Genomic DNA, 27,770 nt, shown 5'->3' with positions numbered 1-27,770 from the left:
CGGACGAAGTTGGAAGTTGTTGCCTCTCCATCAGTAATTTTCGAACCGCATGTGTTGCATACTGCAAACCGTTTTGTGTTGACCACCTCGTAATTTTTATACCCAAACAAAATTATTTTAGGTATCATTTTTTGTTCACTGGCGTGTGGTTTGGACATGTCTTCTTCGTTGGTTGTCCTGCAATTTGATTGGATGAATGCTGTGTGATGAAAACAAAGTAGATCTAATTTGATTGGCTGTTGTACTGAGACCACACCAGCTGACACACGCAACGCTGATAGACAAGTACACGATGAAAAATACGGAGCGCTCCCGAATAACTTTTTCATCTTTGGGTTTTGGGGAAAGTAGCAAGTCATGTCAAGTCATGTCAATTCAAAAGGCTCAAGTCCAAGTGAAGTCACAAGTCATTGATGTTAAAGTCTAAGTCGAGTTGCAAGTCTTTTTACATTTTGTCAAGTCGAGTCTAAAGTCATCAAATTCATGACTCGAGTCTGACTCGAGTCCAAGTCATGTGACTCGAGTCCACACCTCTGATATATACATATATATACACTGTATATGTGGGCATATATATATATGCATACATACATATATATATATATATATATATATATATATATATATATATATATATATATATATATATATAAATATATAAATATATATATATATATATATATACACACACATACATATAATCTCTTTAACATCAACCAAGGCACTTTAGTTGGACTATATACATATGTACTGTATGCATCTTTTGTTCCCGCTGTTGCCAAAGGTTCACCAATGAAGAGATGTGTGATTGATGAGCTACACTTTACAGGTAAAACAGGGAAGTATCCAACAGCTCCGTCGGCATGGAGACGACATAGCTATATAACAATACATTGTGATCACCAAAGCATAATGATAGAAAATAAGACAATAACAATGTAATGCACATTAGAAACAAATTATACCTAATATAAGGCTCAATTAAGTAAAATATTATATATATGTATGTATATATATATATATATATATATATATACACACACACACACACACATATAAACACATACTATATGTACATATACAAACACATACACACGCACAGATATATACGTATATATATTTATATAAATATATTATATATATTAGGGGTGTAACGATTGATCAATACATCGATTTGTATTCCTAAATTATACACATACATATACATACATATATATATATATATATATATATATATATATATATATACACATAGTAGGGATGTCCCGATCCGATATTTGGATCGGATCGGCCGCCGATATTTGCCAAAAAATGCGTATCGGCAAGGCATGGGAAAATGACGATCCAGATCCCGTTTAAAAAAAAAACTCCGGTCCGTGTTTTCCAACGCACCGATTTAAATAATACATTCCACTTTTCTGCTGCTCCCTAATTTCCATTCCGCATTTTCCAGCACACCTTCAACACATCCACAGGTCTGTGGATTCTCACGCAGTTGCTTTTAGCTGCTGGCATTACACGACAGGCTCTTCTCACTCTTTCCTGTGTCTCCTTCTCACAGACAGCAAGCGCACCTTCTTACACACGTCACATACTGTCACGTCATACGTCACATACTGTCACGTCATACGTCACATACTGTCACGTCATACGTCACATACGTATACGCCCTCTCCCAGCAGAGAGGTAACAGCATGGCTAACGTTAGCTGTGATGCTAGCGGAGCCGTGCGAGCAACGTTCCCTCTAAGGTGCGCGCCTGTGCAATTGCGCACTGCTCAAGCGTCCTCTGCGCACGGCAAATATATGCCACGCACAAAATCAAATAAAAAAATAAGCGCATAACAATTTTCGACACACGGACACGACAGAGAAAACAGTTTTCGTCATCATTGTTCAAATATTGTAACGTCTGTCGAGACGCTTATCTCCATTCGGTGCCACACACCCACACCATCAAAATGCCGAGGCGAACATTTCCACATCAACACCGTAGGAAAAAAATAGTGATTTTTTTAGTTGTGATTTCCTTCTCTGCATGCAAGTTTAAAAGTAGCATATATTAATGCAGTATGAAGAAGAATGTTTTAATGTAGACACATAGAATCATCATACTGCTGTGATTATATGCATCAAGTGTTCATTCAAGGCTAAGGCAAAATATTGAGATATATATCGTGTATCGCAATATGGCCTTAAAATATCGCAATATTAAAAAAAGGCCATATCGACCAGCCCTAGTTCAACTATGCCATTTCTGTTTGTCATGTATAATTTTGTCTATTTTGTGTTTATCCTTGAATAAACAGGTCAGTTTCTTGTTACCAACCATTGTGTATTATTCAAACTCACCTAATTCAGCTGGCTAGTTGGTATCAAGAGTACTAAAACCCTTTTCAACATGATCCTGACAACTAAGTAGGCTAAATAACTTTAAACTTTAATACATGCTCGGATAGGCCAGTATCGGTCAGTATCGGTGTCGGATCGGGAGTGCAAAAACAACATCGGTATCGGATCGGAAGTGCAAAAACCTGGATCGGGACATCCCTAATACATAGTATAACAATCTGTGTTCGGCAAGGTTGCCTTCCAAGGGATAGGTATCGATCAAAGATTGTTTAAAAAGGGAATTGATCGATTTTATCGATATTAGAATAGAAAATAAGAAAGACAGCTTTGTGAGATATACATACACACACAAATGTTATATATATATATATATATACATATATATATATATATATACATATATATATATATATATATATATATATTAAGCGTGTAACGATTGATCGATACATTGATTTATATTCCTCAATCTGTGCTCGGCAAGTTGTCCTGTCACTGGATGACAGGAGTACCTGTTGCTCTTAGTTTACACTGAACTGACAACGCTTTCCATTAACATCATTTAAGTTAATATGTCTTACCCAGGGCCGGCGCGTGGCATAGGCCGTATAGGCAAATGCTAAGGGCGCCGTCCATCAGGGGGCGCCACGCCAGTGCCACAAATGTTGGAGAGAAAAAAAAAAAAGTTGGTACTATTATTTCTAAATACAAAAAATAATCCCACGTTAATTAAAATGCAAAGTAAAGCCTATATAATAGAAATATTATTTGTTACAACATTTTTTTTTATCTTGTTAACTATTCTGATTGTTAATTTGCTTTCTTTAAGTAAAAAAAAAGGTCAAAGACAAAGCTATTCGGTTTCTTGTGAGTATATACACTTCACTGCTGATGTGGGGGGGCGCCACCTAAAATCTTGCCTAGGGCGCCAGATTGGTTAAGGCCGGGCCTGGTCTTACCTATACTTTGGCGTGTAAAACTGCACCATATTGGACGTATTCGATCATCTCGTCCCAACTTTCTTTTGGCAGGTTAAGCAAATGGGTGAGCCATCGTCTTTAATGACTCCTTGTTCAAGTACCCGAAATGTTCCCACACTGCCGACTTCAGCTTGTTTTTAGGTGAGAACAGTTTGCTGCTTTGTCTTGCTGTCAGTTTTAAGCTAATGCAGCATACTTGCAAGACTCTTGAGTACAAGCAGATGCACCGCTGGTGTAACTTTGTTTTGGTTCCGTGCAGGTTGAAATAAACGCATCAGCATAAAGTCTGTTTATCAAGAGTGGAGTATTGAAACACACGGTGTAGTGGAACCTTTGCGATTGAATAAGGCTGACGTTTTAAATAACGGTTAATAGTAAAACCGGCTAATTGTTTCATCCCGACTTTTACGTAACCATCCGCCGTTAAGGTAAAGAAGCATTTATGGTCCAAATAAATGTAAGGTTATTTAAGGACAAAGCTTTTTGTTATTATTAGTTATTACGGTGTGGTCATGGTTGCGTGATTCCAAAATGCGGAAGGTCAGCAGGCAACATACATGTAAGAAAAGTCATTTTAATCCCGAATCAAGGTAAAGTACAAAAGAAGAGAGACCGCGCCGCTGGGAAAGCGCAGGTGAAGCTCAAGGCTAACTTAGCGTAGCATGAACACAACATAACAGTCGCCCATGACGAACAATGAACCCGTGCCAAGTGAACGGCCAGACGGGTATATAACGGGGAACGATTCGTGTCGGGAGCAGGTGGAACACTAATCAAATAAACAGATGCCGGTGTGTAGATTCAGCCCTCCTAGCAACAAGAAAGTAAACAAGGGAGGTGAGAAGTGTTGGTAACAGACCTAAACATAGGTGAATAATAACAAAAACAAGAGATGACAGGTTCCAAGATATTTAAAAACTTAATAATAACAATGCAATTTAAATATTTTAATGTACCTCTACTACAGGGGTGTCCAAAGTGCAGCCCGGGGGCCATTTGCGGCCCGCAGCTAATTGTATAAGGCCCGCCACACATTCTGGAAATGTTATTGTAAAAATAAAAAAGAACATTAAAAAAAGTGGAATGAGGTGAAATCTAACGAGAAAAAGTTGCAATGTTGACACAAAAGTTGCCATGCAGGCTGTTTTTTTTTTCTTTTGTCTTTCTTCATTTTTCTTTTTTTGCCATTGCTCAAAAAAAAAAAAAATAATGACAAAAAATCCATGTTATAATGAATTATTTTCAGGGCTCCAATTACTTCAAATATTTCACTTTAAACTGTTTTATGTGGTAAATATTGCATATATTGTGTAGTAGCCATACAAAAACATCAATGTTTTCTTTGACAAAAGCGCATAAAACAAACAAAATAATAGTTCCAGCATAAAATCGACAGATATATCTGAAGTTGATCTCGTAACTTAAGTGTTGAAAGTAAATGAAGAACCTAATAAAAATGTATCACTTTATGAGTGGGGCACCTTTTGGATCCAAAATATATTTAGTCATTTTTTATTTATCTTTTCACTGTGATTACTCAAAAATATGAAATAATTAAAATCAATGGTGTCCTGCAATATTGATCTTTTAGGGCTATAATTACTAAATACTGCATATTTTAGTTTTAATATAAAAAAATTAAGTTGTTTTTGACAGAAAAGCAATAAAACATTTATTTTTATTTTTATTACTTTATATCAACTTGAAGTTGATATAGTGATTTACTGTAAGTGTTAAATAATTAAAAAAATAAATAATCTGACTTATTTTTAACATTTTAATGACTGAGACCCTTTATGGTCCCCGGGACCCCTAAAGGTAAAATATATTAAAAAATCCATATATTTTGTTATGGTTTGAAAATGAAAAATATCAAAATGGCCCCCACATGCTTTAATCTTTCCGTGTGCGGCCCTCGGTGGAAAAAGTTTGGACACCCCTGCTCTACACAATACATTTTTGACCTAAAAAAAACCAATAACTGATAAAACAAATTAAAACGATTCAAACTATTTAGGCCTAAATCCTCAATTTAAAACACATTTATGATGAAATTAGAGCCAAGAAAATAGTCAATGTAACGTTTTTAACATGAAGGATCACATTTTAGAACTTTATAACAACACTTTTCTAAAAAATTAGATGGTTGCCTTATGAAAAGAAGACTAAAGAAAGAGAAGAACAGCTCAAAGGTTCATTGAGAAATAACAAGATGTTGTTTATTGATTAATGAACAAATATAACAATAATTGAACCTCGTAGAGCACAGAACTTCCTCAGGCTGAATTGTAAAGAGAAATGTGTGGATAAAATATATATTTGTGTTTGTTAGTTAGCAGGCCATTTGCTGGTTTAAGGAGGATGACTAACAGACGGGGTGTGCTAAACGGTTATGAAGGGAAGATCGTTCCTTTAATGCCTTGATGACTCAAACAGTCATGATACATTGCCTGTAACATTCTCTTTATACAGATTCTCACCAAACTGGAATGGATTCTTTCTCGGCCCATGAGTCAACCCTTTCCAAAGTTTGGTGGAAATGGCTTTTTTTTTTTTTATAACTTCCCTCAATGTTTTATGATGGAATATGGCCTTGAGCATGTGTACCGAATCAAGGTTACGTTGAATAAATACCCAAAGTGTTGTATTTTGTTTATTTCTGCTTATTATCTCTGTCGTTTTCACTGTTGTGTCAAAATGATTGCTGTGAAAAAGGAGCGGCGGCCTATAGGTTCAAAGTAGGGCTGTTCTGATCAGGGATTTATGCTGCCGATTCAGATGCCGATCATCTTTGGGTGAGATTCCGATACCCATCATATGTATTAAATGTACATTTTTTATGTAACCATATTTATTGTGCTATTCAGAGTTCAACAATATCAACACAATAATTCAATAGTTCCCTTTTAATACATATAATTGTATGATCAAAACAAAGTCAATAGTACACAATAACTCAACAAAATAAAAAACTATCAAAGTGGTGCCCTCAAAATCCTTCGGTGATGAGGGAATTATTCTCTGAATTTGTAAACATTGACAAAAAATGATTTTGGAAAATAAAACTACTGTTGTAATCACTCAAGTATCGATCACATACTGATATCACCCTTGGTATCAACACCACCAATTTATGCATCGATCTGCCCTCCCCCACAAGGCCACCTGCTCAGTGGCCTTGTGGTTAGGCTATAAAAAGACTATAAAAATGGGACCCATTACCTCCCTGCTTAGCACTCAGCATCAAGGGTTGGAATTGGGGGTTAAATCACCAAAATGGTTCCCGAGCGCGGCTACCGCTGCTGCTCACTGCTCCCCTCACCTCCCAGGGGGTGGACCAAGGGGATGGGTCAAATACAGAGGGTACCACACCTAGTGTGTGTGTGACTATCAGTGGTACTTAAACTTTAACTTTTTACATGTCGTGTATTGACCGCGACAATGCTGACACACCAACATTTGTTATATTATCCTCTCTCTCTTCACATTTATAATCTACTTGTTTATTTCCTGTTAATAAATGCTTACTTTTTCTATCATTAAGCTTTACTTAGCACTTATTTCTTCTGTTGTTTCTAGCTAGATGAGCGGGTCGCCTGGCTTTTAGCGTGCCTGCCCTTGCTTGCTCGTACTCTGTGTGTAATAGGATTGTGTGATATAGACGATATATATGATAGATGATATCGTTATATTGAGATAATGCATGTTGATGACACATTCTAGCTGTGTCTGCAAACGCAATGTAGCAGTCTTGCTAGCGCCGAACATCCCTCCACAGTGCAACGTCCGCAATCCTCGCCTCCACGGCGGCAAATAAAGTTTTTTACACGTAACATTATCACCGGAGGACGAGGAATAGCTAAATATGCTACACTACACACCTTAGGAGAACATGCTAACTGCAAGCGGGAACTCTTGAAAGTAAACAAAGGTGGGCGAATCAAAACCAGTATCAACTGTAACGATACCAGGTGGTATAAAATCATCATACTTGGTCAATACTACAGTGGTTAGAGCAATATTTTTTATCATCAAAACAATCTTTTGTTGTTTTTGTTATTGTTTACAAACTCAGGAAATAAGCCCCTGGACACAGGAGGGCTTTTAAGGGATTTAAATCAGAAGAATTCCAGGCTTCTCTTTTCTAAAGTAAAGCTGTACCGTTATTTTTGGACTATAAGGCGCACCTAAAATCTTTTATTTTTCTCAAAAATCGACAGTGCGCCTTGTAACCCGGTGCGCCAAATGTACGACATAATTCTGGCTGTGCTTACCGACCTCAAAGCTATTTTATTTGGTACATGGTGTAATGATAAGTGTGACCAGTAGATGGCAGTCATACATAAGAGATACGTGTAAACTGCAAGATGACGCCAGTAAACAACACCAAAACTTTAAATGTTCCATTGAGAATATAGAACATTACACACGGCGCTCAAAAATCTGTCAAAATGTTTTTAGTACGACTTTGGTAAGCTATGAAGCCGCACCGCTTGATGGACCGTCGGCGCATTAAACATACAAGTATTATTATGGTGCGTGTATAAGGACCGTAAAATGGCACCTATTAACAGACATTACCTGGCGTTTTGTTTCGCAATATTACACAAAACCAACTTTTCTTACCTTCTGGTACCTGCTGATGTGTATTTGGGATCTGCATAAGTCCTGAAAACGTGCGCGCTTCTGCCATCGTAGTCCGTGCCGATGCTGTGGTCATAAGCTTCTTCTTTTTCTCTACCTTCTTATGTGGCATTCATCTTCCGCTGTTGCCATTTCTAATATAAAGTAGCGTAACGTTCTTACTTATATCTGTCAGTAGACTAGCTATCAAAGCGCTAAAAACTGTAATGGGTTTACATAATTCACCCATGGAACTTTAGTTGTTAAGAGGGTTCCGTACGGACGTTTTTTCACGGGACACATTTCCGGCGTTGTTGTTGCATTATTGAGCCACGGATGAGAAGATGCTGCTCCGTTATTGATTTAAGTCTGAATGTCATTTAAACAGTTAGCTCCATCTTTTGACACTTCTTCCACTCCCGTCCCGCCACGTAAATAAGACCGACCACAAAACGGCGCATCCTGAAGCGACTGTCAGAAAGCGGCTTGAAGATGATCTGTAAAACATAATCTATGCAACATTTTGACCACCATTACATGTTATGTAGACCACAAGGAAGTGTTTTACATTTAGAAAAAAAATCAATAATATGACCCCTTTTGTATGAAAATAGACCTGAACCCTGCTCATTGGCAGTGCGCCTTTTAATCCGGTGCGCCCTATGAAAAATACGATACATCAACAATATGATTTGCCTGAGTGGCTGGACAAGACAGATTAAAAAATAAAAAATAAAATATATATATATATATATATATATATATATATATATATATATATATATATATATATATATATATATATATATATATATATATTGTATTTTTTTTTAATCCTTTTTTTTTTTAAATTGATTATGAATCGTTACAAATAAAAATCACAATTAATTTGAAAATGTATTTTCTTGACACCCCTAATGTATAGATTTTAGGCTATACCGCCCATTCCTAGTTTGTACCATGTTTAGCTTTGTCTTACCTAATACTTGTTAGTAATACAAACCCCGTTTCCATATGAGTTGGGAAATTGTGTTAGATGTAAATATAGACGGAATACAGTGATTTGCAAATAATTTTCAACCCATATTCAGTTGAATATGCTACAAAGACAACAACATATTTGATGTTCAAACTGATAAATATATATTTTTTTTGCAAATAATCATTAACTTTAGAATTTGATGCCAGCAACACGTGACAAAGAAGTTGGGAAAGGTGGCAATAAATACTGATAAAGTTGAGGAATGTTCATCAAACACTTATTTGGAACATCCCACAGGTGTGCAGGCTAATTGGGAACAGGTGGGTGCCATGATTGGGTATAAAAACAGCTTCCCAAAAAATGCTCAGTCTTTCACAAGAAAGGATGGGGCGAGGTACACCCTTTTGTCCACAACTGCGTGAGCAAATAGTCAAACAGTTTAAGAACAACGTTTCTCAAAGTGCAATTGCAAGAAATTTAGGGATTTCAACATCTACGATCCATAATATCATCAAAAGGTTCAGAAAATCTGGAGAAATCACTCCACGTAAGCGGCATAGCCGGAAACCAACATTGAATGACCGTGACCTTTGATCCCTCAGACGGCACTGTATCAAAAACCGACATCAATCTCTAAAGGATATCACCACATGGGCTCAGGAACACTTCAGAAGACCACTGTCACTAAATACAGTTTGTCGCTACATCTGTAAGTGCAAGTTAAAGCTCTACTATGCAAAGCGAAAGCCATTTATCAACAACATCCAGAAACGCCGCCGGCTTCTCTGGGCCCGAGATCATCTAAGATGGACTCATGCAAAGTGGAAAAGTGTTCTGTGGTCTGACGAGTCCACATTTCAAATTGTTTTTGGAAATATTCGACATCGTGTCATCCGTACCAAGGGGAAGCGAACCATCCAGACTGTTATCGACGCAAAGTTCAAAAGCCAGCATCTGTGATGGCATGGGGGTGCATTAGTGCCCAAGACATGGGTAACTTACACATCTGTGAAGGCACCATTAATGCTGAAAGGTACATACAGGTTTTGGAACAACATATGCTGCCATCTAAGCGCCGTCTTCTTCATGGACGCCCCTGCTTATTTCAGCAAGACAATGCCAAGCCACATTCAGCACGTGCTACAACAGCGTGGCTTCGTAAAAAAAAAGAGTGCGGTTGCTTTCCTGGCCCGCCTGCAGTCCAAACCTGTCTCCCATCGAAAATGTGTGGCGCATTATGAAGCGTAAAATATGACTGCAGAGACCCCGGACTGTTGAACAACTGAAGCACTATATAAAACAAGATTGGGAAAGAATTCCACTTTCAAAGCTTCAACAATTAGTTTCCTCAGTTCCCAATCGTTTATTGAGTGTTGTTAAAAGAAAAAGTGATGTAACACAGTGGTGAACATGCCCTTTCCCAACTACTTTGGCACGTGTTGCAGCCATGAAATTCTAAGTTATTTATTATTTGCAAAATAAAAAATAAAGTTTATGAGTTTGAACATCAAATATCTTGTCTTTGTAGTGCATTCAATTGAATATGGGTTGAAAGGGATTTGCAAATCATTGTATTCCGTTTATATTTACATCTAACACAATTTCCCAACTCATATGGAAACGGGGTTTGTACTTAAGATGCTAAGAAAAAAAAGTGTTTGCTTTAATGAAGGTTATTATCATTAGTTTAGGGGAGCAGCTCCACACTGTATAGAAACACACTATTAGCAGCTAGCTAGTTGGCCACAGCACTACAAATAAATACAATATTAGCGTTTGCGATCAGCATTAAATGGCAATAATGAGCAAAGGCCATCATACTTTTTGGAGAAAATCATCCAATACTGATCTGTGGCCAATCAGTCGGCACATTACTAATTCAAAAGGCTACCAAATTATTTCTGTTACTGCAACCCTCTTTGGCAGCTAACTAAGTGGGCCTGAAATATGTTTTGCGCTCTTTTCTGGTTGCTAGCAACTACAATACTGTCTGCTCTTGAACACGGTGCTCACCTTGTGTTAGCGGCGGGCACACTGGTGCTGCCACAAGTTCCGTCGGTCCTGGAAGCTGTAGAGGCAGCGAGGGCAGCGGTAGGGCCAGTCGCCTTTGTGCTTGCGGCTGTGGGTGATGAGGTTGGAGCTCTGGCTGAAGCCTTTCCCGCATACGTGACACACGTGGGGCTTCTCGCCTGGCACACAAAGACAACACGCAGGACAAGGGGACAGTTAAGAATGACGAAAATCCAAGCAGATGAATATGGATTATGTTAATCAGAGATACTATCAGTAACAATATTAACTACAATATGCAATTTCGGGAGAAATTGCATGTGGATGCTGAAAGTCAAACTGAAATGCTAACTTCTGCAAAATGTGCTAAAAAGGTTAGCAGTTAGCATATGTCAAGTTAAATGGCTGAGGGAAGGATGGGCTTTTTTTTTTTTTTTTTTTTTTTTTTGCGCACAGATCGAACCCCGGCGGTTTTACAGGGCACTGATTCACCTAAAATCTAACGGTGCAATGTTGCGGTACCTGGATTGGGCATGAAGTCACATCCAGTTGCAGACATAGCCGGTGTTCTGTCGACATGAGCTGCTTTGTGGAAAAAACTACAAGTTGCAAAATTCGATAGCGGTGTCTATTGAAAAAAATGCCACCTTAGAGTTTAACTCTTGTGTAATGTATGTTAGAATACTGAACAGATTTGACCTTATCCCAATAAACATCTGTTCAGTATTTTAACATAAAAGTGTTTGATTGTGAGGCATTAAAAGTCACAAAATGCAACGGGTCCATCAGACCCACAAACGCTGGCTGAGTAACAACAATATGAACGTCGCACGGAAAATTTCTCTGCCAGTTTCTGCATCCCACAGGGATTCTTCTTTTGTGTTTCTGCACCTGCTGTTCCCACACAAGGTTGCAACATTGTTTGTCAACACTGTCTGCTCTCATTTTCTCGCACATTTGACCCTCTGATGTTCTGTGTACCTACACTCGGTCCTCCTCCTGTCTAGGCCTGCTGTGTGTGTGTGTGTGTGTGTGTGTGTGTGTGTGTGTGTGTGTGTGTGTGTGTGTGTGTGTGTGCGTGGTACACAGAACATCAATTTCCACACTTCTATTAGACCCGGACATCTTATATGTAATAGAAATGTGTAGGTGGGGTGTTTGGTGTGTGTTCATTAAATATGTATTCTGATCTTGTTACGTCTTGGACGCATGGTTGCGATTGTTGTGTTCCTTCCAAGGCAGGAGACAAGTAGGAGCGGAGTGCAGGTAAGATTTTAAGTATATTTAATAAATAAAAGGCAGGACAAAAATACAAAACTGAGGACGCTAGCAAGCGTGGAGCTAAGCAAAAACCAAAATGTCACCAAGGGTGATAAACAAGGAATGCTAGCGTGCACAAACTTACTATGAGGAGAAAACCAGGGGAAACGTAAATGTTGCATGAAGCAAACATTGACCCAGCACTTACTGCTGGGTCAATGTTTGCGAGACAGCCCTCGCAAAAATGACTAATGATCTACTGCTAACGATGGATTCTGATGCGTCATCTATGTTGCTGCTTCTTGATCTTAGCGCTGCTTTCGATACCGTTGATCATAATATTTTATTAGAGCGTATCAAAACACGTATTGGTATGTCAGACTTAGCTTTGTCGTGGTTTAACTCTTATCTTACTGACAGGATGCAATGCGTCTCCCATAATAATGTGACCTCGGACTATGTTAAGGTAACGTGCGGAGTTCCTCAGGGTTCGGTTCTTGGCCCTGCACTCTTTAGTATTTACATGCTGCCGCTAGGCGACATCATACGCAAATACGGTGTTAGCTTTCATTGTTATGCTGATGACACCCAACTCTACATGCCCCTAAAGCTGACCAACACGCCGGATTGTAGTCAGCTGGAGGCGTGTCTTAATGAAATTAAACAATGGATGTCCGCTAACTTCTTGCAACTCAACGCCAAGAAAACGGAAATGCTGATTATCGGTCCTGCTAAACACCGACATTTATTTAATAATACCACCTTAACATTTGACAACCAAACAATTACACAAGGCGAATCAGTAAAGAATCTGGGTATTATCTTCGACCCAACTCTCTCGTTTGAGTCACACATTAAGAGTGTTACTAAAACGGCCTTCTTTCATCTCCGTAATATCGCTAAAATTCGTTCTATTTTATCCACTAGCGACGCTGAGATCATTATTCATGCGTTCGTTACGTCTCGTCTCGACTATTGTAACGTATTATTTTCGGGGCTCCCTATGTCTAGCATTAAAAAATTACAGTTGGTACAAAATGCGGCTGCTAGACTTTTGACAAGAACAAGAAAGTTTGATCATATTACGCCTATACTGGCTCACCTGCACTGGCTTCCTGTGCACTTAAGATGTGACTTTAAGGTTTTACTACTTACGTATAAAATACTACACGGTCTAGCTCCGTCCTATCTTGTCGATTACATTGTACCATATGTCCCGGCAAGAAATCTGCGTTCAAAGAACTCCGGCTTATTAGTGATTCCCAGAGCCCAAAAAAAGTCTGCGGGCTATAGAGCGTTTTCTATTCGGGCTCCAGTACTATGGAATGCCCTCCCGGTAACAATTAGAGATGCTACCTCAGTAGAAGCATTTAAGTCCCATCTTAAAACTCATTTGTATACTCTAGCCTTTAAATAGCCCCCCTGTTAGACCAGTTGATCTGCCGTTTCTTTTCTTTTCTCCTCTGCTCCCCTTTTCCTTGAGGGGGGGGGGGGGGGGGGGGGGGGGGGCACAGGTCCGGTGGCCATGGATGAAGTGCTGGCTGTCCAGAGTCGGGACCCGGGGTGGACCGCTCGCCTGTGCATCGGCAGGGAACATCTCTGCACTGCTGACCCGTCTCCGCTCGGGATGGTGTCCTGCTGGCCCCACTATGGACTGGACTCTTACTATTATGTTGGATCCACTATGGACTGGACTCTCACAATATTATGTCAGACCCACTCGACATCCATTGCTTTCGGTCTCCCCTAGAGGGGGGGGTTACCCACATATGCGGTCCTCTCCAAGGTTTCGCATAGTCATTCACATCGACGTCCCACTGGGGTGAGTTTTTCCTTGCCCGTATGTGGGCTTTGTACCGAGGATGTCGTTGTGGCTTGTGCAGCCCTTTGAGACACTTGTGATTTAGGGCTATATAAATAAAGATTGATTGATTGATTGACTGCTGGGTGACAGGAAACTATAAAGGGGAGTGATTAGCCAAAACACCTGGTGGAAACACTAATTGCCAAAACTAAGACAGGTGAGGAGAATCAGTGCCCATGGAGACCAGCAGTAAAAAGGGAAAAAGGGTGCACCCAGGAAACCGACTAAAACCAGAAACATAACCAACATAATTCATGCCATGATCCGGGTAACGGATCATGACATAACCCCCCCCTTAAGGGACGGATCCCAGACGTCCCAAACTAGAAACCCCTCCCCAACAAAAAAAACCCCAGAAAGTCAAAAGTCACGGGAGGGTGGAGGGAGGACTTGGTGGTGGGCCGCCAGACCACGTGTCCCCGAAGCCACCGGGGACAAGTCAGGTGGCGGCGGCGGGTGGATTGTCGCCGCAATCGTCGAGGCGGGCGACCTCGGAACGGCCATGTCTGTGGCCGTTGAGGAGGCGGACGAGACTGGCGCCAGAACCTCAGCAGTCTTTGAGTCCTGTACCAAAGTCTGGGGCGTCGCTGCTGTTGGCGCCAAAAGCGTCCATGAAAAGTCCAGAAACGACAAGGTGGGCGGCGCCGTGGTGCGGCCCGCCGGACAAGAGGAGGTGGGCGGCGCCGAGGTGCGGCCCGCCGGACACGAGGAGGTGGGCGGCGCCGTGGTGCGGCCCGCCGGAAAAGAGGAGGTGGGCGGCGCCGAGGTGCGGCCCGCCGGACAAGAGGAGGTGGGCGGCGCCGAGGTGCGGCCCGCCGGACACGAGGAGGTGGGCGGCGCCGTGCTGCGGCCCGCCGGACACGAGGTGGGTACGTCGTAGGCGAGGCAGGCGCGGGAGGCGTCGTCGCCGTGGTAACAGGAAGCGTCGTCGCCGTGGAAACAGGAAGCGTCGTCGCCGTGTAAACAGGAGGCGTCGTCGCCGTGGAAACAGGAGGCGTCGTCGCCGTGGAAACAGGAAGCGTCGTCGCCGTGGAAGCAGGAGGCGTCGTCTCTGTCGGCGTGGGCGGAGCCAGAGGCGGAGCAGGCGGCTCGTCTGTCGGCGTGGGCGGAGCAGGCGGCTCGTCTGTCGGCGTGGGCGGAGCCAGAGGCGGAGCAGGCGGCTCGTCTGTCGGCGTGGGCGGAGCAGGCGTCTCATCTGTCGGCGTGGGCGGAGCCAGAGGCGGAGCAGGCGGCTCGTCTGCCGGCGTGGGCGGAGCCAGAGGCGAATCAGGCAACGGAGTATCTGCGGGTGGTGGATGTCTGAGCTGGACTGCTGTGTTGGCCGTAGGGGGAATCATCACCTGCAGTGCGGAGAGTATACTTCCCATCTGTCTCTCCAAAGCACCAAGGCGGGCGTCTTGGCGTTCCGCTATGGCGTTGACGCAAGCCCCAAGAACGCCAAACTGTTCCTCCTGTTGTCCAAGTTGTTTGGAGTGTTGGTGTAATGCCCTTTTTACTGGGTCGGTCTCTGCGGGGTCTCTTGTGCTTTGCAGCGCTGGAGCAGGAGGTGGAGAGGATGGCGTTTGCAGGACCACCAGGGTTGATGGTGGCGTCAGAGTGGCAGGCATCCGGGCTGTCGGCGTGGGAGGAGAAAGAGGAGTGGGCGGAGTGTTCTCTGCTGATTGGGATTGTTCCTCCAGTTGCAGTTCAATAAGTACCTTGCGGTACCACTCATCCACCCAAGCCGGACTGTATTCTTCAAGGTTTTTCCCAGAAGATGACTGGGCTGGAACAGGAAGTGGAGAAGACCGAGCAGCATGTGGTACAGCAGACAGAGGAGACGGAGCAGGAAGTGGGGCCGAAGCAGACAGCGCCCCCGCTGGAGGAGAGGCAGGCAGCATCCTCAGTGGAATGAGGTCTGCTTGTCTCGCTGACACGCTACCAGCACTGGCCCCCCCCTCAGGAAGCAGATTCCAGATGCTAGATGGAGCTGGTGGGGGGAGCGCTTGTGAGAGTTCGGCGGGAGCAGAGGGCACGGGTGGGTGGGCTCTAGGAAGCCTGGAAGCTGGCTTTGTGTGCGTGCGCCACTGGCGCCTTTCCGGACAGTTGCCAGCAGGTGGTGTCTGAGGGGAGGAGAAGCCGCACGGGAAGAGCCTGGCAGACAATGTTGAGGGCAAAGTGTCCGTGTTGTACCCCTTCTGCGCCTGCGCTGAGCTGGCCCGCTGCCGGAGCCTTCGCGTACCAGGTGGGGTGGACGACGTCCGGGTGGCTTGAGAGTGGGGGAGGAAGCGGGTCTCTGCTTCCGACAACTTCGCCATAAGCTGCCCCCATGCTACCATGGCATCGGCCGGAAGGTCTTCCTCGGACAGCTCGGCTTCGTCCTCGTCTTCCCATGGCTGTGTGTCCGCTCTGAGCTCCAGGAGGATGTTTTGCTTGTCTTTGTTGGACAGGAACACTTCGTCTGGCTGGGTCAATCTGTTACGTCTCGGACGCATGGTTGCGATTGTTGTGTTCCTTCCAAGGCAGGAGACAAGTAGGAGCGGAGTGCAGGTAAGATTTTAAGTATATTTAATAAATAAAAGGCAGGACAAAAATACAAAACTGAGGACGCTAGCAAGCGTGGAGCTAAGCAAAAACCAAAATGTCACCAAGGGTGATAAACAAGGAATGCTAGCGTGCACAAACTTACTATGAGGAGAAAACCAGGGGAAACGTAAATGTTGCATGAAGCAAACATTGACCCAGCACTTACTGCTGGGTGACAGGAAACTATAAAGGGGAGTGATTAGCCAAAACACCTGGTGGAAACACTAATTGCCAAAACTAAGACAGGTGAGGAGAATCAGTGCCCATGGAAACCAGCAGTAAACAGGGAAAGAGGGTGCACCCAGGAAACCGACTAAAACCAGAAACATAACCAACATAATTCATGCCATGATCCGGGTAACGGATCATGACAGATCTATGTTCTTCACAGAAAATGAGCCAAAGCCAGTGAGTCTCAGTTTGAAAAATTAATTAATTGTATCATTTTTCTTTTAATAAAAATCAAAAACGTGTCCCCCAGACCCGAACACCACACAAGGGTTAAATATCAAATAATGTTCCCACTATAGAACGGCTATTATTTAGATAGTGGCGGGCCGTGCGTTTCCCACCTAGGACTTCAGTGATGTACGACTTCAAAAATTACCTCTCAAAATACCATAATTGATGTCACCACATGACCATTGCTGGAGAAATACTATACAGAAACACATTTACGCCCTACTCGGCATTGAATCACCTCAACATTGTACAAAACAGGTTATTTTCTGGAGCATTTAAAAAACAATTAAAACGCATCAGCAATTAAAACATATCCAATGTGCTACTGTCAAAATTAAAATTGCAAAAAACATTGAAGGTGAAAAAATATATAAGCCAGTGGTACCCCTCATCGTCGGTTTTGAGTGGAAATGGCGAGCATTTCATCGCCAGAACAGTTGAACTAGCTTCTGGGGTTGGCCGACATAGTCTCCCAAGATGTAGTTTCTCTTTAAATCATACTTGCCAACCTTGAGACCTCCAATTTCGGGAGGTGGGGGGTGGGTGCGGGGGGCGTGGTTGGGGCGGGGGCGTGGTTGGGGGCGCGGTTGGGGGCGTGGTTAAGAGGGGTGGAGTATATTTACAGCTAGAATTCACCAAGTCAAGTATTTCATATATATATATATATATATATATATATATATATATATATATATATATATATATATATATATATATATAAATATATATATATATATACACATATATATATATCCCCGCGACCCCGAAGGGAATAAGCGGTAGTAAATGGATGGATGGATGGCTGGATGGATGGATGGATGGATGGATATATATATATATATATATATATATATATATATATATATATATATATATATATATATATATAAGAAATACTTGAATTTCAGTGTTCATTTATTGACACATATACACACACATAACACTCATCTACTCATTGTTGAGTTAAGGGTTGAATTGTCCATCCTTGTTCTATTCTCTTGTCACTATCTTTCTAACCATGCTGAACACCCTCTCTGATTATGCATTGCTTTGTGGCACGCACAAAAGTGCTTTCATCAAATGCACTAGATGGCAGTATTGTCCTGTTTAAGAGTGTCACAACATTGCTGTTTACGGTAGACAGACTGCTTTACTGTAGATGTTCTTTATATTGTGGGAAAGCGGACTCAGGTCCGCATGGAGCTGGAGGGGGCGTGGCCTCCAGCTCCGCCTGAATTTCGGGAGATTTTCGGGAGAAAATTTGTCCCGGGAGGTTTTCGGGAGAGACGCTGAATTTCGGGAGTCTCCCGGAAAATCCGGGAGGGTTGGCAAGTATGCTTTAAATATCTTTCTTGAAAATGGCCTCGCAAATATTTATCTGCCACCTAATCAACGTTTTGTTCTCCTTCTCTGCTATCCCGGTTTTACCACGGCGCAACACTTCCTGCTTCCTGCTAAACTGAAACTTGTGAATGGATAATCACTTTGGAATGACAAGTGAATATCCAATCACAGTCTCGTTAACATCAGGCTACTTAGATAGGCTACTGTCATCAACTTGTGATCTGATTGGCTATTGCAACTGTCTCTCAACTCTATGTTTTCTCAAATTCATCCGCTCACGGCCCCGATGAGTATCTAATCACTGGACGCGCAAATGTAACGTTCAACGATTTTCAATTACTGGGAATTGGTATGCCGTCGGTTTAAAAGCGAAAGGTACCCATCCCTACTCTGAGGTGTACTCTTGCAAAATTAGCTAAAAAATGTTAGTATACTGAGTTAGCATGCTACTTAAAGCATGCTAAGATGCTAACGTTAGCATGTTAGCTAACTAACATTAGCAAAGAGCATTTTGACAAGCCGAACTAAAATGTTAACTCCTGCAAAATTTGCTAAAAATATTCACTGTGGTAAGTTAGCATACTAATGTTAGCCTATTAACTTTTAACACACATATAAGCAAGAGCATTTCGGCTTTGGAACGGTTGAAATCGGTTAATGTGGATATAGTAAGACTTTTTAATAGAGAATTGATGTTACGGAGAAGCGGAAAATTTGGGAATTTTTGGGAACGTGGAAAATAGCACAGTTGCTGAGAATGGGTTATTATGAGGAGCAATGAACACACACACACAAAGCCAACAGAGACCCACCAGTGTGTATGAAGGTGTGTTTCTTCATGTCCGACTTCTGGTGGAACCGTTTACTGCAGTACTGGCATGCATACGGCCGGGTGTCAGAATGGATGAGCAGATGAGTGGAAAGGGTGGAGGAGCGCTTGAACGCTTTCCCACACTCTGTGCAGGCAAACGGCCTTTCCTAAAAGAAACAAAGACAGCATTGTTATGAAATCTACCTGCTATTATTAGGCCTGTAGTGCGTCACATGGGAATCTGATGTCGAAACAAGACTTGGCGGGGCACCAACCTCTGAGGTTGTCAACTTCCCATGAACGGTACTTGGACACAGCCTGACTGTCTGGTGTGCGCTTTTTATTTACAAACCCCGTTTCCATATGAGTTGGGAAATTGTGCTAGATGTAAATATAAGCGGAATACAATGATTTGCAAATAATTTTTAACCCATATTCAGTTGAATATGCTACAAAGACAACATATTAGATGTTCAAACTAATAAACATTTTTTTTGTTGCAAATAATCATTAACTTTAGAATTTGATGCCAGCAACACGTGACAAAGAAGTTGGGAAAGGTGGCAATAAATACTGATAAAGTTGAGGAATGCTCATCAAACACTTATTTGGAACATCCCACAGGTGAACAGGCAAATTGGGAACAGGTGGGTACCATGATTGGGTATAAAAGTAGATTCCATGAAATGCTCAGTCATTCACAAACAAGGATGAGCCGAGGGTCACCACTTTGTCAACAAATGCGTGAGCAAATTGTAGTTACTGACAGTGGGTTTCTGAAGTGTTCCTGAGCCCATGTGGTGATATCCTTTACACACTGATGTCGCTTGTTGATGCAGTACAGCCTGAGGGATCGAAGGTCACGGACTTAGCTGCTTACGTGAAGTGATTTATCCAGATTCTCTGAACCCTTTGATGATATTACGGACCGTAGATGGTGAAATCCCTAAATTCCTGGCAATAGCTGGTTGAGAAAGGTTTTTCTTAAACTGTTCAACAATTTGCTCACGCATTTGTTGACAAAGTGGTGACCCTCGCCCCATCCTTGTTTGTGAATGACTGAGCATTTCATGGAATCTACTTTTATACCCAATCATGGCACCCAGCTGTTCCCAATTTGCCTGTTCACCTTTGGGATGTTCCAAATAAGTGTTTGATGAGCATTCCTCAACTTTATCAGTATTTATTGCCACCTTTCCCAACTTCTTTGTCACGTGTTGCTGGCATCAAATTCTAAAGTTAATGATTATTTGCAAAAAAAAAAGTTTATCAGTTTGAACATCAAATATGTTGTCTTTATAGCATATTCAACTGAATATGAGTTGAAAATGATTTGCAAATCATTGTATTCTGTTTATTTTTACATCTAACACAATTTCCCAACTCATATGGAAACGGGGTTTGTACATACATATAACATACATACATACTGTATAACATACATACATGTACTGTAACATACATACATATAACATACATACATAGAGCATACATACGACCTACAATATACATACATACAACATGCATACATACATACATACATATGTATAACATACATACATACATACATACATACATACATACATACATACTAGGGTTGTACGGTATACCACTATTAGTATAGTACCGCGATACTAATGAATCATATTCGGTACTATACCGCTTTTGAAAAGTACCGGTCCACCATCCCCCCGCACTTCGTCGTCGTCATTGCTAGTTTACGAGCAGAGGAGCATGTTCGGCAGTGCACAATCACAGAGTACTTACAAGCAGACACAGTGTGTAGACAGAAAAGGGAGAACGGACGCATTTTGGCTTAAAAACTAACGATAAAGGTGAAGTTATAACACTGAAATGCCCACCAGAAGAGGTGCTTTAAGATATGGCTAGCTAGCTAGCAGCTAATGTCCTGCCCCAGTCGGCAGTGTTTTAGCTACTTCTAAATCACTAATCCTCGCCTCCATGGTGACAAATAAAGTAAGTTTCTTACAAGTATCATCCCTGCAGGACGAGGAATAGCTAAACATGCTTCACTACACACTGTAGCTCACCGGCGTCAAAATGTAAACAAACGCCATTGATGGGTCTACACCTAACATCCACTGTAATGATGCCAAGTACAGTAGCGTTTCTAGTGGATACTACTATGATTACGTCGATATTTTTTGGCATCAGAACATCTTCTTTCGTTTTTTTTAAATGTATATTATGTTTATAAACTGAGGAAATATGTCCCTAGACACATGAGGACTTTGAATATTACCAATGTATGATCCTGTAACGACTCGGTATCGGATTGATACCCAAATTTGTGGTATCATCCAAAACTAGTGTAAAGTATCAAACCACAGAAGAATAAGTGTTAAATAATAATGTTGACAAAATAATAGAATGATAAATGACACAATATGTTACTGCATACATCAGCATTTAAATCAGGAGCCTTTGTTTGCTTACTTACTAATAAAAGACAAGTTGTCTTGTATGTTCACTATTTTATTTAAGGACAAGCTTGCAATAAGAAACACATGTTTAATGTACCCTAAGATATTTTGTTAAAAATAAAGCCAATAATGCAATTTTTTGTGGTCCCCTTTATTTAGAAAAGTACCGAAAAGTATCTAAATAATTTTGGTACCGGTACCAAAATATTGGTATTGGGACAACACTAATACATACATACAATATATATATATATATATATATATATATATATATATATATATATATATACTTATGTTTGTGTGTGTATGTATATCTCACAAAGCTGTCTGTCTTGGTGTGTTAGTTTGAAAAATGACAATTCCGATCTTTTGGGTTGTCAAGTTGTGCAATTACTATCTGACCAGAACATTAGCTGAACATGGAATAAAGTGAACTGTAAAGGTATATGCTTGCGGCATTATGGTCTAATACACAAGTAGTTTGTTTTAAGTATTTATTTTCGGACATGTGGAAGAGTAAGCAGTCATGCTTCTGCTCTACCGTAATCAACAGTACCAGTAGTTCAGTACAGTATGACTCATTTTGAAATATTAGCCTCGGCCTATTTACTGTTGCGTAGATGTCTAGATCAGTGTTTTTCAACCTTTTTTGAGCCAAGGCACATTTTTTGTGGTGAAAAAAATGCAGTGGCACACCACCAGCAGAAATCATTAAAAAACTAAACTCAGTTGACAGTAAAAAGTCGTTGTCGCAATTGTTGGATATGACTGTAAACCATAACCAACCATGCACCAATATAGCTCTTGTCTCAAAGTATGTGTACTGTCACCACCTGTCACATCACGCCGTGATTTATTTTGAATTTTTTGGTGTTTTCCTGTGTGTAGTGTTTTAGTTCTTGTCTTGTGCTCCTATTTTGGTGACTTTCCGGTTTTGTTGGTATTTTCCTGTCGCAGTTTCATGTCTTCCTTGAGCGCTATTCTCCGCACCCGCTCTGTTTTATAGCAATCAAGACTATTTAAGTTGTTTTTGTCCTTCTTTGTGGGGACATTGTTGATTGTAATGTCATGTTCGGATGTACTTTGTGTACGTCGTCTTTGCTCCACAGTAAGTCTTTGCTGTCGTCCAACATTCTGTTTTTGTTTACTTTGCAGCCAGTTCAGTTTTAGTTTCGTTCTGCATAGCCTTCCCTAAGCTTCAATGCCTTTTCGTAGGGGCACTCACCTTTTGTTTATTTTTGGTTTAAGCATTAGATACCTTTTTACCTGCGCACTGCCCCCAGCTGTTTCCGACATCTACTAAGCAATTAGCTACCGGCTGCCACCTACTGATATGGAAGAGTATTACACGGTTACTCTGCCGACCTCTAGACAGCACTGACACACAACAACAACAACACATAATTTGCAGATTCTAATTACTGGTTTGCAAAACATTTTTTTACCCAAATAGGTGAAATTAGATAATCTCCCATGGCACTCCAGACTGTATCTCATGACACTAGTCCACGGCACAGTGGTTGAAAAACACTGGTCTAGATGATTAGCCTGCAGATGGCGCTGCAAGTTTGTTGTATTTTTGCCGAAGAATAGCAAGCCACGGGGCTTACAAGTTGTTTTTGTGTCTACTGCGGCAAAGGTAAAGTGCGTCCATATGTTGTCTCTTCTCTGTCTTTCCTGTATGTATGTATGTATGTATGTATTGATGTCTTGTATTGATTTTTGTTTTTTCAGGTGAAAAATCAAAACAGTGTGGCTTTGAAAGACGTTTGTTCTGATTGGATACCCCTTGTGCTTTTCCACCCTCCCCTTTCCCACATGCAGTTCTGATTGGATATTTGGTCCCACTCACTACAAGGCGAAATAAAGATGATTGGATTTTGTCTATGTCAACATTTTCGTCTCGTTTTAATTGGTTGAGTAAATTGCCAATTAATTTCATCATTGTTTTAGTCAACGTGATTTTGTTTTCAGTCGTTATCGTCCCATTTTAGTCAAGGGAAAATAGGTTGTTGACGATAACACATTTTTAAGTCAACAAAATTAGCACTAAACTAATGTGAGCACTTTTTCCTACAATTAATAAACAACACATTGGACAATAGAAACACAAAAAAGGCGAATCTTTGTAGTCAATTCCCACCATATGCTTGTTCTATGTGCATGCAACGTACTGGTCATATAAAACGATAATTTCTCTTGCCTGTAATTCATTATAATCACCACCTTGCATATAGCAATATTTAAAACAAGGTCAAAAAAGTTCCAGGAATAAATACAATGGTGTGTAATGTAGTAACCTAGTCCAAGAGTTGGCCACAGGTGGAATTGGTTCAACAAATCAATGTGCCCCAAAATAGACCCCATGGACTTCAATGCGAGGGGTGCCGGAAAAAAATTAATTCACATCCGAATCTTATTTATTAGAGTTCAGAATCGATTCTAAATGTTCAAAAATCCATTTTTAGCAAGACGCTCTTTAGGCCATCTCTGTGCATATGTCAGCAGCCAAGAGGAACCTTTTTAACCTGTAACCTGTTCTTAAAAAGGTTTTATTATCATTTATATAAAAATAAAATATTGCGAGAAACAGTTTGAATCAAGAATTTATTCTAAAATCGAAATGTTAACACAAAAATCGAGTTCAAATGGAATTGGGAATTGTTGTAAGATTCATATTGCTATTAAATACCACTGAGCTGATCACACACATACAAAATGAATGACACCACTTTAAAAAAAAGGTATGAAGATTGCATATACAACTACAAAACTACTCTTCGGCTTTCAACATTATTAGCGATTTCAATTCATTATTATTATAGATCATTATAATTTATCTTTATTTATTATTATTAAACACATGCACTGTGATGAGGTGGCGACTTGTCCAGGGTGTACCCCGCCTTCCGCCCGATTGTAGCTGAGATAAGCTCCAGCGCCCCCTGCGACCCCGAAAGGAATAAGCGGTAGAAAATGGATGGATGGATGGATAAACACATGCATGATATAACTTAAATATAATATTCATTAAATATATATTATATATACTGTGTATATACACACTATAACATATATAAATACAAATTAAATATATACAATAATTAAATGAGTAATCAAAAGTACTGCTTAAAACAATAATTATTATAATCATAAATTATTATGATTTATATTTCTTTATTATTATAAAGGTTAGGAATTAAATTAAAAAAGTCCATAATATATATATTTATGTACAGTATATGTGTCTACATACATAGACATACATACATACACACCCTAAACAAATATATCAATTTAAAACATATATATACAATAAAAATAAAGACATGTTATAATTAAAGTCATTCATTAAATGTATTATTTATCTTTATTTAAATAGTGATTGTAATTTAATATATTATTAAATGTACTGTAATATCAATAATAACAATAACAATAATAATAATAAACATCTATGAACAATTCATAAGGGGAATTATTATTGTAAAGCCCTACCAAAGCAAGCAATCAATGCTTACCTTCCCCCTATCTGTTGTGTACGACAGGATGTGTGCTGGCGTCCTGGTTCCATGGCACTTGTACATGTGTCTCTTGAAACTGGACACATGCGTAGTAAATATCTGCAAAAATAAGAATAAAAAAATGTTGGTTTCTTTCATTTGTTCCAAATAAGATAATCAATATACTGTACAAGCGTGCTCGCATTTTGAAGGCTTGATGACCTACTTTGCCACAGAGTGGACACTCTTTTCTGGGAGAAATTTTCTTTGAATTGTCATGGTACTTCTGGTTCTGGAAGTATTGATGTAAAACTTCAATTTGCCTTTCTGAACTCACTTGAGGTCTGGAGCACACAGCGGCTTGAGGGGCTTCTTTGGAAGTATCTTTGTGGTCTGGACAGCAGGGATCAGCAGATGTGGGCTCTAGGAGGAAAGTCCGGACTGTTTTAAAGTCAAAGATATCATATCCATATATGCTATGTGAAATGTTAACCTTCAGAGGACTTGTTATCAGGAAAGTTCTGCAATGATTCAAGGACGACTGTGTCAATATCCTGCATGGGTGCTGTGGCGTCCCCCTGGGATGTGTACCAGGACCCCTTCTCTTTTTCTGCTGCATTCATTGCAGGACTCTGTTCTGACTGAAGGGGCTCTAAACCTCCCCGCTTTACTAAAAATGACCGAGGCATCACCCTGGAGGGAAAAGAAAAGCAGATCTGCTTAACATTCTACTCCAGGAACAAACACATACATTTATTCCAGTTAAGCCAACCAACAATGTTCTGATCTTAATCTCACATGTCATCATTAAAACTGGTGTGGTTTTCTTCTTTCTTTCTTTAGTTTATTTCGAACATGAACACACTTACAGCATAATACATCACACAATTTCAGATCATTTCATTTTACATCATGCCCGAAAAGGAGTAGGAAGAAGCAAAGCTTATTTAATCCTACCCCTTTCCCACTTCAGAGCGTTTACAAATATATATAATCATTTACTGACCTCTTTATATAATAAAATAACGTCTATGAATTAGTATACACAACAGTTTTGTAATATTTAATTAATTAATTCAGTCATTATTAACATACTGAGATGAAGAATATCTTCTTTCCAATATAAGATGGCAGCATAAATACATTTTTAAATGGAGCGTGTGTATTAGTGTAAGTAGGGACAAATATGAATGTGAATTGAATAGACCAGGGGTGTCAAACTCATTTTAGATCGGGGGCCACATAGAGGCTGTCTATCTGTGTTGGCCCTGCGATGAGGTGGCGACTTGTCCAGGGTGTACCCCGCCTTCCGCCCGATTGAAGCTGAGATAGGCTTCAGCGCCCCCCGCGACCCCGAAGGGAATAAGCGGTAGAAAATGGATGAATGGATGGATGGGCACACAGAGAAAAATCTACTCCCAAAAAATCACGGCACAATAACTCAAAATAAAGACAACTTCAGGATGTTTTCTTTGTTTAAAAATAGAACAAGCACAAATGTGCAAATCATAATGTTGTTAGGTTTTTTTTTTACACTTACGTGTTGCGGTTATTAATTTATATGTCGTTATTTATATTTTCCGAATAAATTATATGATAATGTTCATCAGTGTTAATTGGTGTTAATTTTCAATCTATCCAGATAAAAAAATCTACATCAAAATCAAATTACAGGATGTTATTTATGTAGTTTGATCATTTTCCTCGACCGATGTACTAACATCATGTGGTTTATTTTGTACATATGTAGCATCAACTACAAAGATACAAAACATTACTATTGCGACATCCAGTGGGCACATTTAGAACAGCAGTTTCTTTCATTCAAAAATGTCAGGTTAATTTTTATACTTTGCAAACTCAACCCGCGGGCCGGATAAAACCTATTCGCGGGCCTGATCTGTTTGACACCCCTGGAATAGACAGTTAAAACATGAGAACAGTGGTTTAGGGTTGCTTAATTTCTGTGCAACACTGCTGTGCTGTGATTTTCTTTCAGATTAACACTTAACTAGGCATAGCAAAAAAGCTAAACATGTATTATTTATGACTGACAATAGATTTTTTCTTGTCTTTGATAATAAAATATGAGTGAGTTAACAGAACAATAAAAATTATCAAAGTTAATCCGTCTTCTGCCATTCTAGTCACTGCCGTCCACAATTCACCCACCTTGCTCCCAGTGCCACCCACACTGGATTGGAGGACTACAGATAAAAACTATGCTTTAATCTGGCTCATTTACGGTCTGCACAGATGATTGTTCATTAGTGTGCACTGTCCTGGAGAAAAAAAAATAGAAATAAATACATTTACAATACTGCAAATACATAAAAATGTACTGACAACACTGCAAAAAAAAAAAAGAGTTCAGATAAAAAGACTAGATTTTAGGAAAAAATACTAAAACCTAGTGAAATTAACTAGCTGCTTGGACAGATTATTTTACTTGATATGACATCCTAATAATATATAACTAACAGGACTTTTAGACAGAAATAAGTATTTTATAATGTAAACAAGCTTTATTCAACTTGCAATTCTTAAATTAAGCATCCTCAAGAGGTTGCA

The 27,770-nt window shown here is 40.3% G+C and overlaps 1 protein-coding gene across 1 annotated transcript in view; it reads right to left on the bottom strand.

Annotated features, from left to right (window-relative positions):
• Positions 1-27,770, bottom strand: part of LOC133621682 (uncharacterized) — a 50,033-nt gene that overhangs the window by 14,331 nt on the left and 7,932 nt on the right. Inside the window, exons 3-8 of the mRNA XM_061983940.2 lie at positions 27,372-27,481; positions 25,693-25,892; positions 25,537-25,622; positions 25,218-25,319; positions 19,254-19,419; positions 10,950-11,125 (exon numbers count right to left, since the gene is read on the bottom strand). Of these exons, the coding sequence (XP_061839924.1) occupies positions 10,956-11,125; positions 19,254-19,419; positions 25,218-25,319; positions 25,537-25,622; positions 25,693-25,888 (720 nt within the window). The 5' untranslated portion in view covers positions 25,889-25,892; positions 27,372-27,481 and the 3' untranslated portion in view covers positions 10,950-10,955. The remainder of the gene's footprint in view (positions 1-10,949; positions 11,126-19,253; positions 19,420-25,217; positions 25,320-25,536; positions 25,623-25,692; positions 25,893-27,371; positions 27,482-27,770) is intronic.

Source organism: Nerophis lumbriciformis, linkage group LG25 (genome assembly GCF_033978685.3).
Source record: "Nerophis lumbriciformis linkage group LG25, RoL_Nlum_v2.1, whole genome shotgun sequence".
Taxonomy (NCBI): Eukaryota; Metazoa; Chordata; class Actinopteri; order Syngnathiformes; family Syngnathidae; genus Nerophis; species Nerophis lumbriciformis.
This window is presented reverse-complemented; position numbering and strand designations above follow the sequence as displayed.